The 19261-nt window shown below is 40.6% G+C and overlaps 2 protein-coding genes across 7 annotated transcripts in view; one reads left to right on the top strand and one right to left on the bottom strand.

The window, feature by feature from the left end:
- Positions 1-100: 100 nt before the first annotated feature.
- On the top strand, positions 101-3753 carry LOC128763381 (caspase a-like). 2 transcript variants are annotated; one of them, XM_053872124.1, is made up of 8 exons: positions 101-177; positions 1437-1724; positions 1795-1844; positions 2170-2346; positions 2411-2654; positions 2718-2828; positions 2918-3027; positions 3182-3753. In XM_053872124.1, exons 1-8 carry the CDS (start codon positions 171-173, stop codon positions 3281-3283), a joined length of 1089 nt encoding a protein of 362 aa, XP_053728099.1. In that variant the 5' UTR covers positions 101-170; the 3' UTR covers positions 3284-3753. The 2 variants fall into 2 exon arrangements, with proteins under 2 accessions (XP_053728099.1, XP_053728098.1); XM_053872123.1 differs by having other exon boundaries at positions 2411-2828.
- Positions 3248-19261, bottom strand: part of stx1a (syntaxin 1A (brain)) — a 51697-nt gene continuing 35683 nt past the window's right edge. The window contains exons 4-10 of one of the 5 annotated variants that reach the window (XM_053872128.1): positions 19138-19212; positions 15853-15926; positions 15675-15783; positions 12758-12831; positions 12549-12683; positions 9501-9611; positions 3248-6399 (exon numbers count right to left, since the gene is read on the bottom strand). In XM_053872128.1, the coding sequence (XP_053728103.1) occupies positions 6322-6399; positions 9501-9611; positions 12549-12683; positions 12758-12831; positions 15675-15783; positions 15853-15926; positions 19138-19212 (656 nt within the window). In that variant the 3' untranslated portion in view covers positions 3248-6321. Of the gene's footprint in view, positions 6400-7302; positions 8429-9313; positions 9425-9500; positions 9612-9957; positions 12684-12757; positions 12832-15674; positions 15784-15852; positions 15927-19137; positions 19213-19261 lie in introns of those variants that run through there. The other 4 variants (XM_053872125.1, XM_053872126.1, XR_008415644.1 and 1 more) reach the window with 4 other exon arrangements.

Below are 19261 nucleotides of genomic sequence, written 5' to 3'. Positions count from 1 at the left end.
TTAGTTTGTATCTACGACAGCGGCATTTTTTCCCCCCTCAACTTCCACAGGACCGTCGTCGGACCGAATCATCGGTAAGATATTTTTACGTATCCTTCCGCGCCAGATCCAGCCGTAGCACTTGTCGAAGTACACTATAGAAGTCGTCTCACCTAACCGAGGTTACAGAAATGGCAGGTAAGAACTATATTAATACGTTAAAAAGGCGAAAGAATATTTAATGAAACAAAACGTGATATGAAAAGAAGAGTAAAAACGCGTTTAAAACTAAAGAGCGTTATAGATTTTACTTTCACTTTTTCGTTCTTCCGTGTATTATTTTTAGCTCCCGCTCAAATACATTTTGTCGCTCGCAGAAACATGCTGCGGATGCTTAGACATTCGATTTCGCTGGAGTGGCATCGCATATTGTATGAACTTTACAGCGCCATGACGTTATAAAAAGTGTCTTTTTCCACCGCAGTGAAGTTGGTTGGATATTGGATATTCGACAGACATCAGCTCCAGGACTAACGCCGCTAACCGCTGTTGCCTCCCGAGTAGTGCTCACTGATCGCGGACTGAATATCTGTCAAGTAGCGCGAACGCTGCTAAACACCCGTCGGTTAGGAACGGTCAACAAATGTCTCGTCTTCGTAGATTTTCTTATATAGCTCCCAGGAGAAGTGTCCATCAGGGTCCAAATGTATTGTGAATATTCAGGGGACATGAGACACATCTGTCACAGACAATTATGTTAATATATTAGTCTTAATATTTCTAATATTCATATTTTGCCAATATATTTTTTTTTATATTTGCTCAATAGCTTCCAGGAAACGTGTCCATCAGGGTCCAAAAGTATTGTGAATATTCAGGGGACATGAGACACATCTGTCACAGACATTTTCCATATTACACTTCATATTTTTATGATTAATATTTTGTTGATGATGATTTCTCGGATTTCCAAATATTTGTTGAGTATGTCCATGTCATATGAACAAATGAATCCTAAACAACAATAAATATTGCCCATGATAAATGAGACACAGGAGTTTTGTTCCAAATATAGTCATTGACATATTAATCGTCAATAGTACTGATAATTCTAAATCATCAGTTCATTAATTATTAAGGTTAAAGTTAATGAGTTATAATAATATTCCAGTAGCATTAATGTCAAATCAAAATAAAGTTATCTGAAATAGTCATATGGAACTAGATGCATGAGATTCATCCTAACATTGATTATATTATTCATATTTATATGATTATTCTTAGAAATATTGTGATTAAATTCAAATATATATTCAATAAATGTATATTCTCATCCATCGTCCTCATCTTATCAGTGGGTGGGTGCAGTCCCAGACTTCCTGACCACCACAATCGTAGATCAGTCAACCTTGACTTTGGTGACATCCGTTTCATCCAGTCTCACTTTTGTTTTCCAGACGAGCTCCGTCGCGTACGCACACAGTTCATCAATCGCTCGAACGTGGCGCTTATTTCTCAGCTCCTCGACGACCTTCTCGATGACGGCGTCTTGAACGATGGGGAGAAAGAAACCATCGTTCAGGGTTACAGCGTCATCCAAGACAGAGCCCGGGAAGTCACCAGCATGGTGATAAAGAAAGGCGACGACGCCAGCTGGAAGATGATCGCTCACCTGAAGGAGAGAGACCTCAACCTCTTCACTGTTTTGGGCTTGAACACCCCTCTTCATCCCTGTTCTCCTGCAGGTCAGCTGATATCAGAGTCGGCTTTGCTTCTCCACTGTGTTCTTCAGCTCTGATTCTTCCTTTTTTTCAGCTGCATCAAACCAAAACAAGGCACCCAGGCAGGACGGAGGCGCCAACTGTGTAAGTCATAAAAACATGCATATATCATTGATGCTGTACAGTGTTAAAGTTCAGTACACTGGCATCAGTAATTTACTCCTATATGTCTGCGCTATTATGTATTGATTTTAGAGAAGCTTATCCCCATACGTCTTACACAAATATGCTTCCAACAATAGATAAATAATAACTAAAGAAGAAGGAAGAACATGGACGCGCCACTCATATATAAATAAATTCCTATTCACTTAGAAGAGGAGACAACAGGACATTTTTGATCGAATCTAAAGGGGATTTCATATTTTCGTATTATTGTAATTAATATTTTTCTTGTTATGCTACGCAGAGTTACCCTGTGACAGAAGCTTCCAAAAAGAACCGCGTGGCCCTGCTCATCACGAACATGGAGTTTTCTAATCCAAGTCAAAACCGAAACGGTGCAAAGAAAGACCAAGAGAACATGGAGCGCGTGCTCAGGTGGCTCCACTACGACGTTGTTTCACACACTAACCTCACAGGAAAGGTACTTGCTCAAGCACTTACGTGGAATCTTGAACCAGCGCAAACACTTGTCTGTGTCCTTCCAGCAAATTGAAGAGGCCGTGGTTGACTTTGCGAAACACCCCAAGCTCAAGAGCACCGACAGCGTTGTTGTGATCATCATGTCCCATGGAAAACTGGGGAAGGTGCTTGGGGTTGGGCCGCAGCCGGATGAGTTCCTGCTCAGTGAAATATACGAGCATCTCAGCACAAAGAAATGTCCGGCCCTGCTGGACAAACCCAAGATCATCGTCGTCCAGGCCTGCAGGGTAGATAGCCCGGCACATCCGGGTAAGGCCATATATATTACCGCCTCTACTGAAGTACATCTTACCCTTGAAAGTATCTTCACAGAGCAATCTGGCACAGTCTATGTTGAGGATGGCACCGGAGAGTATATAGAAGACGCTCTACGATCAGCACACAGAGAAAAAGATTTTATTTCTCTTCTCTCCTGCACACCCGGTCTGTGACACTCAAATTCTATTGTTCAAATGTGCAAGTCACTTGAATCCTTTGCGTATCAACAGGTGACGTTCTTTTCTGTCCTGCAGGCACAGTGTCATACAGACACCCAGAAGAAGGCTCTTTGCTTATTCAGTACATTGCAGATGTTTTTGAACAACACGCAAAGAATGACCACATTGAGGAGCTTTTCCGAAAAGTAAGCCTTGCCAGGTGTAAACTGCCCTTTTAACTTAGTTCAGAAATGCATAAATATTTTTGTCTCTTGTGATGAAAATAGCTCTGTAAAGTTAGTTTACACAGTCTTATATGTTTTTCACCCTCTCTCATCGAGTTTGATGTCAACCTCACAGGTCATGCAACGCTTCGAAGAGTCTTTTGGAAATGACAAACACCAGATGCCGACCAAAGAAAGATGCTCACTGGCAAGACACTTCTTCTTTTTTCCACAGTAAACCACAAAGTCAGTTTCATAGAAGCATTTCAGGTTCAACAGTTCTGACCTGAGTATTCAACAGAAGAGGAAATGAAAAGTAAACACAGGAAGTGAAAGAAACATCATCTCCAGATTGGAATTGTGCAACAACTGCAGAGGAGTCACCAGCTCAAATTATTGTAAGAATAAAACAAGTGTAATGCACTTGAAAGATGTGGTGAAATAGTTTTATGAAGTGGCCACGAGACAAGTACCTTATTAGTTCAAACTACTATGAGCAATAGGAAAGACAGTAGTAACTAGGAAGAAAAATAAATATGTATTAATGGATGTGGTGTAATTTTATATTAGAGTTTGTTATTACTTTCTTACTGCAACATACAGGTAAGCTTGATACACATTTTTTTATATTATTATCAGGTGCTACTGGGGGCCGTCAAAATGTTCCCCATGGAGCAGAAACTGAAAATTTGAATCAATAAAAACAAATACTGATATCCGTTCTGTCTCTTGTATTGTTATGATCAGCTTATGTTTTTATTCATTCATTCATCAGGATCTGGATGTGTGTGACACTGCCAGATGAGAAGGACTGATACTCTTAATATGTAACTGTTTTTTTCCCATGATTTTATGCCAGTTTGGGGAATTTCCAGACATATATTTAACGTTCTTCGCCTCAACTTCATAACAACTGTTATTTTTCTCTTTACATTTGGTGCCCATTTATTCAGTTCTGCATTTAGCTAGACACAAAGCCAACTTTGACGGTTTGCGAGTGTCAAGAAAGTTTTGAAGTGAGACGTCACGTTAGCCGTAGAAAGACGTGGGCGTCGCAGGTTCGACTAGGAACACTCCATGGTTCTGTTGTGATCTGGTGTGTGGTCAAGTTAGAGTCGCATCAGGTTTAAAAAAAGCTCGAAGTTGTGCAATTTACTGGCTTTTTTGCTGTGATTTGCGAATGTCAGATCGCTTCAAAATGGACAGTAAGCAAGCATGAATTAATAAGGAGGACAAGGCTCTGTCAATTGACGGATCTCTAAAGGTCACACAAGGTCACTGAGCTAAATTCTTTTTGTTGGCTGAAACCCAGTTGTCCACTTCTTTAGAAAATAAAGCCACAAACTCATGCTCAGATAAAGACCATCTTTACTAGTAAACAAATGTGAAATGAAACAAATTCCCAACACAACACAAAACAACAAGCTGAGTTGGCAACATGCTAAGCTGATGAAAAGGCTCCGGAGCAGGGCCATTTTCAGAAGAAATATTAGACAAAATCTGAGCCACTCAAGCAAGACCGCTACTCTTCCTTTATTTAAAAAAATCCATTACAATGGATAAAAAGAGGGAAACATAAAAAAAAGAATTAAATGTAAAAAATATAGAGATCAAAAAACAAAATGAAATAAGCTTAAGATTAGATTTGAGAAATGCAATACTTCATACGTTCATAAAATGTTGACATGAATATACTAAAATATTAGGAGGAAAAAAAATAGAAATGAAAAACCATTTTAAGAACTTCTTCGGACTATTTGCATTACAGAAATAAGCTAAAACAAAAGGATCAATTGAAAAAATTCTGTAAACATTCTAAATAAAAATGCTGAACAGACAAATGTCAATAAATAAAAACACATTGCGAGATTAACATTGTGATGATTAAGATCTTATATATTTGCTCTTTGAATATTATTGATCGTTGGAAAATTAAATACAGGAAAACTGGCACCAGCCAAATATCCTGTTAGAAAAAAAAACAAAATTAAAAAAAAACAAAGTTGTCTCTCCGTCCAGAAGTTGTGAAGGAGAGACACGCAAATGGACATGGGAAATTTTTAAAACCAGTCTCTTATATTAGTGTTATCAAAACTAATGTAAAACAGACGTTGTAATAAATTTGGCAAATTTTTAATGATGTATTTTTGTATAAATACTTCAATTGTGTCATAATACGTCTCATTTTATGGCAAGAACGTTTCCATTTTTTGGATCCTGCTAGTAATGCTCATGACCGTGTACAGTACAACAGTGTTAAAAATACACCTCGATTTCATGGAACTTTAGTTAGAAATGCTGACTCTTGTACTGAAGTTTGCTCAATCCAGTTCATCAACACTTTCACTTCTCAATTTTACTAGAGACACTGAGCAACTCTAAAGATGCTAGTTGCTAATTGTTAGCATTGTTGCTGTGTTTTAGAATGAACTAATTTTGTACTTAATGTAGTATGAATCTTACAGGGATTTTTACGATCAACTTTAGCAGATTACCACATATTTTCTTACATTCTTATTGACTTCTTTATTTGGTCAAATGCAACAAAATTGTTCAGCGGAAACGCCATCCATTAGCCGTCTTCTTTCCTCCTAAATGTAACATCAAACCTAAAAGTCTTTTTCTTAAAGACGTTTCATGTCTGCTATCCAAACAAATAAAGCTACTTTCAGTTCATGCTAAATTTTCTAGACTCTTCAGGTACAAACATTAAGCTCGACACAAAACAACATGAAATCTCCACTTGTATTAAATTCACCCGGACACACTTGTAGAGCTTATTTGAACATATTGGCAGTGTTAGACAGCTTGATATCACAATAAATACAGTTAAGTATAATCCATCGCTTCATTCACACGTGAAGAAGACGGCGTCCGTGCGGCCACGGTCGGAAACACAGCACAGATGGTGAAGCTTGGCCGAATGTAGATGAGTTTTTAAAGGTTTGGAGGAGTGATGACTCCACGCCCAAAACACTGGTGTGTTTTCCTTTCAACCATGCAGGGATCCCGGAGCGGATGGATGGAAATAAAAGAGACGAAAATGGTGGCGTGGACTAAACCATCGTTCTACTGGAAGCTGGGTTGTGTTAGTATAGTTGTACACATCTACTCAGTTATCGTTCACATTTCACTGACGACACTCGGCACCGCACATTTACAAAACAGCGACTCATGCGGAACAACATAACTCCGGTCCTGTACATCACATGTGAAACGGCACGTGACCCAAACCTGCGGAACAAGTTGTACATACATTGCATTTAATAACACACGTCACGCCAACGTTCCCCCGACAGCAGAGGCGATGACGATGCCCAAAATCACACAGCATATAATTATCATGATTTTCTTCTGCAAAAGATTCAGAATGTCAGAAAGGAGATTCATCCATGGCCGCATGTGGAGAGCAGAGAGGCACGTTAGGTGGTCGCGAGGCACAAATGTGCAGTGATAACTGCACGTTCACGTCACAACAACAAAGACAGGACTGAAACTCTGCATGCAGCTACATACACGGCAAACTGACCACAAGCAAACGCACAACAAAACCACACAAACAATTTGGTTTGAAGAGGTGTTTTTCCTGAATTTAATGTTTGACTTACTTCATTTTCTCACTTAATACCTGTTCTATAGAGCATGTTATGTGGGGTTGGATATGTTACAAGACAATCCAGGTTCTATGAACAATAAAACAATACTTTTTAGAAAATGCACCAATTACACCTATGATATTTTAGTGATGTTTGTGCTAATGGTGACATGCGCTTAAATTCAAGACCTAATAAGGTTGGAGTTGGGAGAGAGAGAGAAAGAGAAAGAAATTAACACAGTAGTTGGTGAGAGAAACCCGTTCCTTCTTCAATTTAGCCTGATCCACACCGGCTCACTGTTCCATAAGGAGCGGTCACAGAATACGGTGGCCTCAAGAGCACAAAATTCAGACTTACAACAGACGGATTCATGAGCCTTATCAATCCGTTTGAGAAAGGAGAAATATTTGTAAAAGTTGTCGAGTTAGTTTACTTACTGTATTGGAAGATTCTAAGATATATATCTATATCTAGATATCTATCTATCTATCTATCTATCTATCTATCTATCTATCTATCTATCTATATATATATATATATATATATATATATATATATATATATATATACAAAACAAAATTAAAAAATGTATGTAATTTTACATTTCACCCCAATCAATTTTTTAATGATTGTAAAATTAAAAAACAAAAGCTTTCAATGGTGTTTGAATTGTATATTACATATTTGTTCAACATATATATATATATATATGTGTGTGTGTGTGTGTGTGTGTGTGTGTGTGTGTGTGTTGAATATGGAATATACAATTCAAACACAATTGAAAGCTTTTGTTTTTTAATTTTACATTTCACACATGTTCCATTCCTCAATGTGAATTATGCAAATGTAAATATTTTAAAAATGCTATTATAAATTATTACAGCAGTCACCACAGCTGACAATGGCAGCTCGCTCACAGTGGTCCAGGTGACCCCTCAGAGAGTTTGTGTGTTCGCTCAGACACATGAAACATTTGGAGGGAACATTGCTTCCGCCCATCACTCACATGTGGACACAAGCTCCATATAGTGATCGAAAGAACATGATCCAAACCAGAATTAGTCTGCTTCATGAGGTGACGAGACTCATCTGGGATAGCAAGTAAGAGGAACTAGGAAGAGGCCCTGGGACAGACCAAGACCACCAGTGAGTGAAGCTCACTATCTTCTGAATCTAGACACCTAAAATTACTGTTTATAACCAAAACACTGTGTCATTACTATGAGACACTGTTTATTAAAGTCTTTTTGCTGCAAATTTTGAATTATGTTACATAATAAATCATCATAAATACATTTCTGTATTTGTTTATTCTGGATAATATTTATTTTGTTTATTGTAAAGGTTTATCTCTTTGAAATGCAGAACAATAGGAATAATGTTAAAATCTGATGAGCAGATGTGAACATGGCATGACATTCGGCGCTGTCAATGTGAACATGTGGTTGCCTGGCAACCGTACACACGGAGAAATCTCTGCCCAGTCCAGGTTTCCTCATTAAAATTTTGGCTGGAATGAAAATGTCAACAAACAAGGAAGCATTCAGTTTGACAAAGCACCTACAGAAGTGTATTTATTAAGCAGGAGTATGGAACACAGGTTCTCATTGGTGTTCAACAGAGTGTCAGACAGAGGAAATGACCAGCACTTCACCAAACGGAGGGATGTTCATGACATTGTGGAGAGTTTAGCGTCTCACACTCGCGTCCTAACTGAGCGCAATTGTGAGGCAAATAAGGAGGACGGCCACACACAGGCCGACACACACTGCGATCAGGATCTTCTTCTGTTTGGAGGAAATAAGGAAAGAAGCGCGTCACTGGGGATTTAATGAGAAAGAAAGAAAGAAAGAAAGACAGAAGGAAAGGAAAGCCTTCTCATATCCACCAAAAGATGGCAGTGTTGTGTCGAGTGTTCGGGGGCGTTATCGCTCAATTCAAATGTAACCATTCAGTCAGAAAAACGAGAAACTTTCGATAAAGTTAGTCAGAAAAATGAGGAGAAAATGCTGAAAAAATGAGAACCATAACTAACTCCTTGCAACCTAATGTTCAAGTCCCAGCTCGAGATTCTAAGAAACAATTTAAGACACATTTTTCAAAGATTTGAATGTTGAAAGAACCTAATATTTACTATTTAGACAATACAATGTAGAAAAAAAACAAGAAAGTCTCGTGTATATATACTGAAATCTGAATACACTATGTAACATTTCACATCTCATTTTATCTTTAAATTTTATGTATGAAAACACTATACACTACATATTTTGTATTTCATTTGATTTACAACGCTTCTTTTCCTCATGATTATTCTGTATATAGAAGACATTATATTCTTATCTTTTACAGATGAGTCATGAGAAAAACAACATTTTGCATCTGAAGAAATGTGTCTAGACGCTTGGAACATTCCTAAATAATACAGCTGCTTTCTCTGGAACCACTTTGGGCACATTCAGCGAGCTTCATCGGTTTATTTCCACTGCGTGAGCCTCACTGTATATTTCCCTGGCACCTTCTGCGCATGTTAACCAGGTGCACAAATGCAGAAATGTCACAACACAGCGAACACGTCACAAGTGCGCATGCGGCCACGCCAACTCTACACTCACACGACACACAACATGCTCTTGACACCGACAGCACGGTCATGCAGCTGTGCAACTCACCCTCCGAGCTTTACTCTGGTATTTAACTGCCTTTTTAGTGTCTGACACTGCCCTCTCCACATAGTCTACCGAGTGCTCCACATTGTACTCTATGCGATCTATCATTTCCCCCTGGGAGAGGTTAGTGCAGAGGAGAGAGGGGAGGAGAAACAAGGACGTTAGTCTCTCAACTGTGAACTTTTCTCACCCGTTTGCTCATCTTTGTTAGCTTTTTACACTTTGGGATATTGTCTCTCGCTTGCTCCACATACTCCAGCGCCTCCACCACACTGCGCTCGATGTTGTTCACCAAGTCGCCCTGCACACAAACACACCGGGAGTCAGTGTCGTGCTGCCAGTGTCGACACACATCCAACGCTACATTTCATAGATGTCTGTAGAAATAAAAATCAGAAGACGACGGATGAATATTTCATGTGTCTTTTCTCCATTCTCCTTGGTTCAATTATTTACTCTACAGCAGCGCCTGGATGATAATGTGAAGACATCATAGAGACTGCATTAATAAGACTGTCAATTCAAGCGTCAGCCACCAGGGTGAATCAATGGGCATTTAGACAGCTGCGGTAAGAGAATATCTTAATCATCACAGGCAAAACAAGGATTATTGACAGAAAATATATATAAAAATAAAATTGAATTACCTTACGTTAGGTGGTGCGGGAACTTTTTTTGTGCTCAGAGTCATTGTTGCGGAGCAGAAAACAAGGAGAAAAACAGAGTTCATGACAGATTAAAAAATTATACAATATTAATGGGTTAGTTGATTGAGGTACATGTAATTTCAGTGTAACTATATGGAGTGAGAAGGTCACAGCTTCAGTACGACTGAAAGAAAAAGCTGGATTCCAATGACAAGTTTTACAGTGATGTACGCAGATAGGAATAAAAAAGTGAAATGGAGGAGAAGCTGAGCGTCGTGGCTGGTGTGTTTTAATGTCCAACCACGGAAGATGAAGAGCTACAGTTCTGTCTCTGTTGACTTTCCCCAACAGACCTACTTTTTAAAAGTGATTTGAGAGACAGGGAAAGTTGGTTTGGCGGCTGAAAACAAAGCAACTACTCAGCTGCGGAACTTCATCATTTGAAATGTCAAGAAACCAAGTCAAGTAATATCACTTTATTTCATTCATTAAATTCTTTTTTTCAAGAAAATGTGGCAGTATCAGCAGTTGCATTACAGTTGGATCGCAAGACTAAAGCAAAATGTTGCGGCATGATTCCGAATTTGATCGTGAAAGTTCGGCTTCAGGTTCTTCTAGTCTCTACTCTGCCATGTGACAGAGGTAAGGTGCGACTGTGTTCCTGACGTACCTCGCCTCCCTTTTTTTCAGTTTGTCCTGCTTCATTATTTCTAATTTTATACTTTGTTGACCCTAACTGGAGAACAACTGCAGTGCCTTTTATTGGATTTAGATTTTTATTTCTGCTTGTCAACTTGTTTGTTCCGACACTTCAATTTTCATGTTACTAGCTTCACTACTAGCAAACATAAACATTGTCAATGAGCTTGGCATCAACAACTGAAACTGAACATGTAATATCTTTGTGAGTTCTGTTCACACATTTGTCTCAAAACATTTCATTTTATTAAATATGAAAGCCATCTTACAATACCTTTCGAACACAGTCCTTTTAGACCAAATTCATCACACTTTAGTTAGAAATTGTATTTATATACATTTATATCCAAATTAAAGCACTTGTACATTTGAACCTCTTTTATTTTGTACTTTGACAATGAGTTTATTTTTAGATCCTGATCGTTGTGACCTTCCAGAGTGTGCGCGTCATGAGGCTGCACTTGTAAAGGCTTTATCAGTCGGGCCAGCTGGGCCGAAACTGTGACCGCAAGCAAACATGACATACAAAACCTCACGCTCTTGCAGCCTTTGCAGCGGCTCATAAACTACGTCCAGAGCAAACAGGACAAAAGACGGTTGTGTGTTCAGTGACGCCGCGATGATATTGTAACTATAGAGACTGTGGAAATTAAAAACCTCAACCTGCTCATCAACTCTGAATATGAGAAAACATCCTCTGCCCTTCAGTTGCCAACTTCAAATCCCAGAAGTCAAAATCTCGGGGCCCAGCTGGTGAACACGGCGCTAAATGCAGAGATGGCAGAAATCCCATGTGCATATATTCAGCAATCAACCGACTCTCATTTAAAAAACAATCTGTCACTTCATCTGAACTCATCGGTGTATTTCGCAAACAGATGGATAGAACACATCATCGTTCTCCGACGAGTTCGTGCGGCAGCAGAGCTCGCTGTACAAGCAGCTGCAGTCAGGAAGCTCGCATTTAACATTTGTGATCATAACAACATCTGGAAGACAAAGTTGTTTTCCCAAGCATTCTACACCAGCATCAAACACAATAGCTCTCTACCTCCTAGGCAAAATAACAAAAATAAATCATTCAAACATTCAACATGCAGATTTCAATGACAACCTCTGATAGAAAACGCGCAAAAAATATAGTCCATGTAACAGTGTGGCCAGAGGGACTAAAAAATACTTTATATTTCTTTGAAGAAGCCACACAAAAACAAGTATTTTTCTCATAACTTGAGCTGCCCAGAGTGACCACCTAAAGGCCCATTTATGCTCAACGCTACGTACAAATCCAGATACGGACGGAGCCTTTGTTCATTTCAGATGTAGTTCTGCATGTTTCCAAAGACTACGGTGCAGTACCACTGTAAACCGCGGGGGGCAGTGCTGCTCTTACTTCCGGATATGAATCCTAAATGAGACTCAAAGAAGACAACAATGGTGGAAATTCACCGTCTTCCAGTCATGATATATTTAAGGGCCTCACCAACCACCGCCTCCTACAAAGTTGCCTCCGTTTTCCTCTTTTGTGCAAGGTACATGATCAATGCTTTTTCCACAGTCGCCATGTTGGTTTTGGTGTTTGTTGTTTACTTTTGAATCTGGGTTAGTCGCCATGGTGGATGTATTGGTGAACAGCAATAGCAACGCAGAGAACGCAAGGAAGTACTGTATGTGATCAGTGACGGTAACATTGCTTGAAACGGACGGTACGATTCCGTATGTAAAGGCAGCATAAATGCGCCTTAAAGAGGTTCTCTAGGGGAATACCCACCTGGGCTTATTACTCTAGTGTCCCACTTTTATCATTTTTTTGGGACAAATCATCTATGAAAAATTGTAGTTAATCTATTCACATGATGAAACAGGAAGACAAGGTGGACAAGTGAGTTCACCTGACTCTCCACCAGCATGGCCATGTCCATGAACATGTCGTGAAGCTCCCGGATACTGTTTTCCAACTTGATAATCTCATTGTGTCGCGTCTCGATCTCGTTCATGGCCTGCTGGGTGATGTTGTCCATGATGATCTGGGAGAAAGCCAGGAAGAGGAGTAAACGCAGGACATGGCTCCAGGGACTGACACAGGGTTGTTTGCACTCACCCCCGAGGTGAAGATGGCAGGATTATCGCTCTCCAACATGCTCTCCAGCTCCTCGTTTGTGGTGTTTCTTCCAGCTGGAAAACATTTGGCATATTTGTTGACTGACTGAAGAGCACAGGTGTGAGGATTTGGATTTTTCAGGTCAACATGAAAAAAACAGGTACACAATTATAAACGCTGAAAAAGTACCTCAATATTTGTGATGCAGTTTTTACTATTTTACCAAGTATGAGCGTGACAGATATGACCTGAAGTTCTATTTCCTGAGACTAAATAATTATGAAGCTAAAATAATAAACAAAAAAAAATCTTCTCTATTGGCAACTATTACCTAATGACTACAACATTGTATTTTTACTTAATCGTAATAATGTCTTTCTTAGACTAGAAAGGTTTCATTTACCGGACATTTCATGCATCATCATGAAAAAAAAAATCGACGACAGAGGGGATAAAAGTCACTTTAAATGACCATAGAATATTATCTGCAGGCCACATGAAAAGGCCAGATTTGGCCCCTGGGCCATGAACTGGAAACCAGTGTGATAGCTATTGAATATCAATTATAGATGAGAGGTTTTGACATTGATTAGATTAGATGTCGCTAGATCAGTGTTTGCCAACCATTTTAAGCCACGGCTCACTTGGATCATTGACATCATCCCGACGCTCACCGCCAAAGGAACCTCAGGCCCTTGGTGCTGGGTCTATCATCCTGTAAAAATTCCCTTTTAATTTGTGAATAATTGTAGCTACTGACACTCAGCTATTTTCTCATGATATTTGCATAAACAAATAGCAGAAAAATGTCTCCAAAAAGGGGTGCGCTATATGGCAATTATTAAATCAATAATTTTTTTTTTTTGAAAAAAATCAGACAATATAGGCCAAAGATGAGAGATTACAGTCAATAAAAATGTTAATGGAACTACGAGTGTCAGTAGTTTTGAAGTCTGTCACATTAGCCATTAGCTCTGTTAGCCCCATTCGCTCTGTTAGCTCTGTGGTGCAGACAGTCTTTCGTCGCAGGTCCGACAATGAAAAATCCATCATTCTGTGTGTGTGTGTGGTGTGTGGTCAAGTTAGAGGCGTATCAGGTTTAAAAACAACTCAAAGTTGCGTAGATGAACGGCTTTGTTGCTGCAAGTGTGAGCTGGAAGAGAAGCACTGCGAGAAAGTCAGCATTACGTATTTGTGGGCCTTGTAAGTACTGAATTATGAAGTCCACTGTTTCACAATATTAATAACAGCAAAAATGTATTTTTAATGATTTTGCTAATTTTGATTTCTATTTTACACATTTTTTTAACTATTGCTCAGTAATGAACAAACTATAAAACCCAGAGGAGTAGTCAATACCAGCCGCTGGCTTTTGCTAATAGAAATAAAGTACAACTCATGTGTTTTCGCTAATATTAAAAACTGAAAAAAGACATGACTAAATCGTGGCCACTTGTGGCCTCGGCGCTCAGAGACGTCCTCAACAGTATCGACTGGCCTCCACTCATCTTATTGCAATTGTATCTGACGTGTTTGCTTCTTGTCATCTTTATTTCCCTGAGAGGACCTGTCCTCCTTCATAAACATCCACTCCGTCTCACCTACGTTAATATCTTGACTCTTCCCGCGGAGCTGGGGCTCCATTTCCAAACCGGTGAGTCACAGCGAGTCAGCAACCTCCAGTCTGAACACACTCGCTGCTAATCTTGCTCAGTCTCCCGTGAGAGCTGTGTGAATGTTTGTGTCATTTTTCTGTCAGATATTAGTGACTCATAATATTACGGAACTATTTCACTGTGCAATTTCAATAATAATCATGTAACTACATTCATGTTTGAACAGAATGAAAATATCAAGGTTTTGATAGATTTGATATGATTATTTTCCTTTAAAAAACTCAATATTGTGACGTCTACCGTGTGAACTGCTCACTAAAACTTCCTTCATTTCAACAGGACGATGACTTTGATCCGTCAGCGACACAAACTCCCTCAGAACGACGGATGAGAGGATGACGGCAGGTGAGAGGCGACACCTGCAACATTACAATGATCCATTTCCGACGGCCGCTGCCCCCGCGACCCGACCCCAGGTAAGCAGAAGAAAATGGATGGGATTTCTTCATGTACGACCCCCGACGATGATCGATAATCGTCCTCTAATTGGGCGGCTACATTAAGAGGGTTGGAGAGCAAGTTCAAGGACGGGGAAAAGCTGCAGTGAGTCACGGATAATTAGGAAGAGAGCGCCCCCTGCTCGGACTCAAGCCTTCACACACACCGCCAGTTCACACTTCCTTTCTTAAAGCTCTGACAGGCGCTGAAGAAGGCTCTTATTTGTTACCATGGAGACCCAAACCCTGCGAATATGAAGCCAACAAGTCCCACTTCACCCCTAGCACTGGCTGATTAAATCATTCATACTGTGTTGCAACCGGTGACAGCATTATTTCTCCTCCATTGTTACGTAACTCTGGGAGGGAGAGAGAGAGAGAGAGAGAGAAAGAGACCAGCAGAAGCACAACTATAAAAACATTCACCAGAGTAATTATTGTTGTGGAAAATGTAAATTTGTGCATTTCTGCTTCTAGCCAAGTGTTGGAGAAGAGCCACTTTTACATCGCCCTCGTGAAGGTCTGCGAATGGTGAGCTCAACACAAAACAGTCAAATACACAACAGGATGGACGGACGGACAGACAGACAGAGACAGACAGAGACAGACAGACAGACAGCTCAAGACAAAACCATCAAATACACTACAGGACAGACAGACAGACAGACAGACAGACAGACCGACAGACAGACAGACAGACAGACCGACAGACCGACAGACAGACCGACAGACAGACAGACAGACAGACAGACAGACAGATAACCAGGTGCCACTCATTGTTTGCAGACTGAAGCACACACTCACTGATCTCCAGCTGCCTCTGAATGCGACCCTTGCAGCGCTCCCTGTAGTCCGACTGGGTGGTGTTGTACTCTGACATCACCTCCACAAACTTGCGGGACAGTGTGGAGTGCTGAAGAGGCAGCAACAACAAAACCTTTGTTATTCACAGGAGGTCTTGGTTTTAGTCTCCTGAACATACCTGTGTTTTGCGTATCCTCAAGTCAGCGGACGACCGGTTCTGTCCTTCCTCTTGCTCGATTGTTTGCTGAATGCCTGGAAGGAAATATATGGCCTGATGTGAAAAAACAAGGTAAACTACAACATAAAAGTGCATCCTAAAAATGAAAGTGGTGGACGCTGTGAGGGACAAAGCTTGTCACTGATTGGACAGCGGCCATTTTCATGGGCAGCTGGGAGTGGGCAATCTGTTCGCATTTCTGTATACTCAATTTGAAAGTGAACTTTTGTGTCCAATGCTGACAAGAGGGGGCGCTGTGTTAGAGTTTGACGACAAGAAAGCAGAGCCCTGCTAAGGTCGAGTCCTGCTGTCCAGTGAAGGAGCACCGACATCGTGAGTCACATTTCACTGCATGTTGACAAAACAAAGTTGAAAACTCTCCCTATCCCAGGATCCCAGTGTAGGGGGTCCCTTATGCTGCTAAAGTGTTTGGGAAGAACCCTGAGACTTACCGCCTGTCACCAGAGAGCACCACGCCATCCCAGCAGCACGGTCGCTAGTGACTCTACTGTGGGCATAGTGACGCTCAGGACACCTGATGTGGGGAATGAACGAGCTAGACCATGAAAGACTGTGGTGAATTATGGGGAGGATCGGAACTGACCCCTAACACCCAGGACAGCATGCCCTTGAACAGCCACGGTAGAATAGTGGTTAGGGATTGGAGCAACAATGAGGGACAGCTGTGGTGTCCTAGAACAAGACACCTTACCCACATAGCATGACCTGACACTGGCAGCCATGTTTCTGTCAGAGCCCCAGAGCAAGACGGTCATAGGTTCAAATCCAGCTCTTCTCTGCAGTAAACTTGCATTTTCTCTGTGTTTGAGCTTCTGTTTTCCCCAGATTGCCACTCTGATTTCCTCCCACAGTCCAAACTCATACTGGGGTGAGCTAGTGTCGCCATATCATCCGTAGGCGTGAATGTTAGTTTATGTTCAGTTACCCTAACAGGAGAGAAGCTAACGAAAAAAAACTTTTTAATTTATTTTTCACACCCAACAGTAGTAAATTCCTGCATTAAAAAACCTGACCTTATTTACATAGATTCTTACTGAAGGCATCACAATTGTGAATGAACACATATGGAATAATGTAGTAAACAAAGACGTGTGTAATTACTCAAAAAATGTTTTATATTTTTGACTCTTCAAAACAGCCACCCTTTCCTTTGATAACTACTTCTACTACTCACTCTTCTCGAAATGTGGTCGCCTGATAAGGTCTCCAACATCATGAAGTTTATTAAGAAGGCCATGGGTTTGCCAAACAAAAAGTTGTTGTCATCTAAAATATGAAACATATTTAGAGTTATTCAACATTTTTTTCTTTGCGACATTCCATATATTTGACATCTTCAGTATGTATCTACAATTGCAGTAAAAATGAAGAAAAAACACTGAATCAGAAGACGTGTCCAAACTATTAGTCTGGCCAATTCTTCATTTCAAAGACCACAGTTTTGCTGTGAAGACACCCTCATATCATCGGCCCCTCAAATATATATACTATAAACAGTGAACTCTGGCCTCATGAATTAAGAATCTTTCAAAAAAGGAAGGACGTTGAAATGCTGGCAACCGCATGTGATGAAGAGTCTGCTTCACCTGGCGCCGGTTCCATCAAATGTGTGACTCATACATGCTAGTGTCTTGAAGCAGGAGGCCAGATAAGAGCACACTGGAAGAGTTCCCCGAGACAGCCACTTTAGCTGCCCGCACACCTGAGCCCTGCAGGGGACGGAGCGGAAAATGCATCTTGCGGTGAAAACTAGAGGTAAGACTGGCGCCGCCTCGCACGACAGCGCACAGAAAAAGAGCCGTGAAGGCGAAGAGCACAGCAAAAAGGTTGGCGGCAGATACAGTCTGAGCTGAATATGATGATGTCTTCCACGCCTACTGATAAATACACTGGGGAAAGTAGCAGATTACATATCATACATAAAACATGTTGAGGGTGAGAGATGGGACCCACTACAAATCTGTCAGCTCTCTTCACAGTATGTTTGTGTAGCATTCGTCAGTTTGTGTGTTCAAGTGTGAATTAAAGTCGATGAATCAGCACTAAGACGATGACTTCGCCCACATGTCCAAGTGTTAAGAGGACATGTCTGTAACCTTCTGATGAGTTCAACACTCATATAACCACTGGTGACGTAAATCCCTTTCAAGCGTCGGATCAGATTCTTCAAGCATAGTTCAGCACATACAGTATGACTTTTAAACCTCACTTTAGAGAGTTGCACGCCGCTGTCACACACACTTCACCGCTTCTTTAATATGATGATCTGCAGGGCAACATTGTCTGATTCAACTTGACATGCAAGAGTAGCTCTATTAAGCAGCGAGTACCATTATCTGCTGCATATTCAGCTGCTCATGAGCAAGGCCATCTGTGTCTCTTGTCCTCTTTAGCAGCCAGAGTAAACACAGTGGAGCTCTTTGAAGCTGGAGCAGCTGCTCACTGATGCCGTCTTTGTTTATTTTCCAAAAATATGAGCTTTGGTTATTCTATGTAATTATTTAAATGAGATGTTACGAAATATTAGCTCTTCAAACATCACTCTAGGATCCAACCTCGTGAGAAAGGAAACTATTTTTTGAAAGTGTATAAATCCTAGCGATGGATCACCTGAAATTTTCATACATGTCCTCACGATTTTGTCCATAACTTAGAGTTACATGGCACCAAGCAAACAGAGAAATGTAACAATAACGACATCATGTTGAGGTATATATGAAGTATAAATATATATTGTGTGAAGTTCAGCGGGAAATAGGAGCCGCATCATCCAGAAGAGGCTCAGAGTGGAAACGTTCACTTGGTGAGGAGCTTCAGGAATGTCTAGGAGACCCAGGGTCCGACCCTGCCTCCTGGGTGACCCAGGCGTTACCCAGAGGTCTCTAGAGAAGTTGGGTCTCTTCAGAGAGAAAACCTCGAATTAAAGGATGGATGCTAAGCTGGAAAAATCATCATTGTCTTCAGTTGAACCCTAAAAATCGTCGTAGCATTGTGAGATGGAAAATGACACCACATAAAAGTAGCCTGATAAACCTGAAGTGGGGCCACAGTGAGACTGATACTGTAGGGTCTCCATCTCATGCAGGGGTAGAGTTCTAATCCATTCAACTGAACTCAACAGTTCACTCACGCTGACAACCAAGGTTTTAAAGACTTCATTGAGGGTGTATTGATTGTGGCTCTTGAAGTTGAAGACAGGACAAGAGGAGGAGGTGCCATACTCACTCTTTAACTTGGAGCGAACTTTGTTTGCCAACTTTTTGATGTCTGCCATGAGATCCTCCAGATCAGCTTTGGTTTCTGCAGAAAGGACACAAGGTGTGAACAGAAACACAAGTTTTCACCCGAT

Source organism: Synchiropus splendidus, chromosome 8 (assembly GCF_027744825.2).
Source record: "Synchiropus splendidus isolate RoL2022-P1 chromosome 8, RoL_Sspl_1.0, whole genome shotgun sequence".
NCBI lineage: Eukaryota > Metazoa > Chordata > Actinopteri > Syngnathiformes > Callionymidae > Synchiropus > Synchiropus splendidus.
Note: the sequence above shows the minus strand (reverse complement) of the source record. Positions and strands in the feature narration are given on the sequence as shown.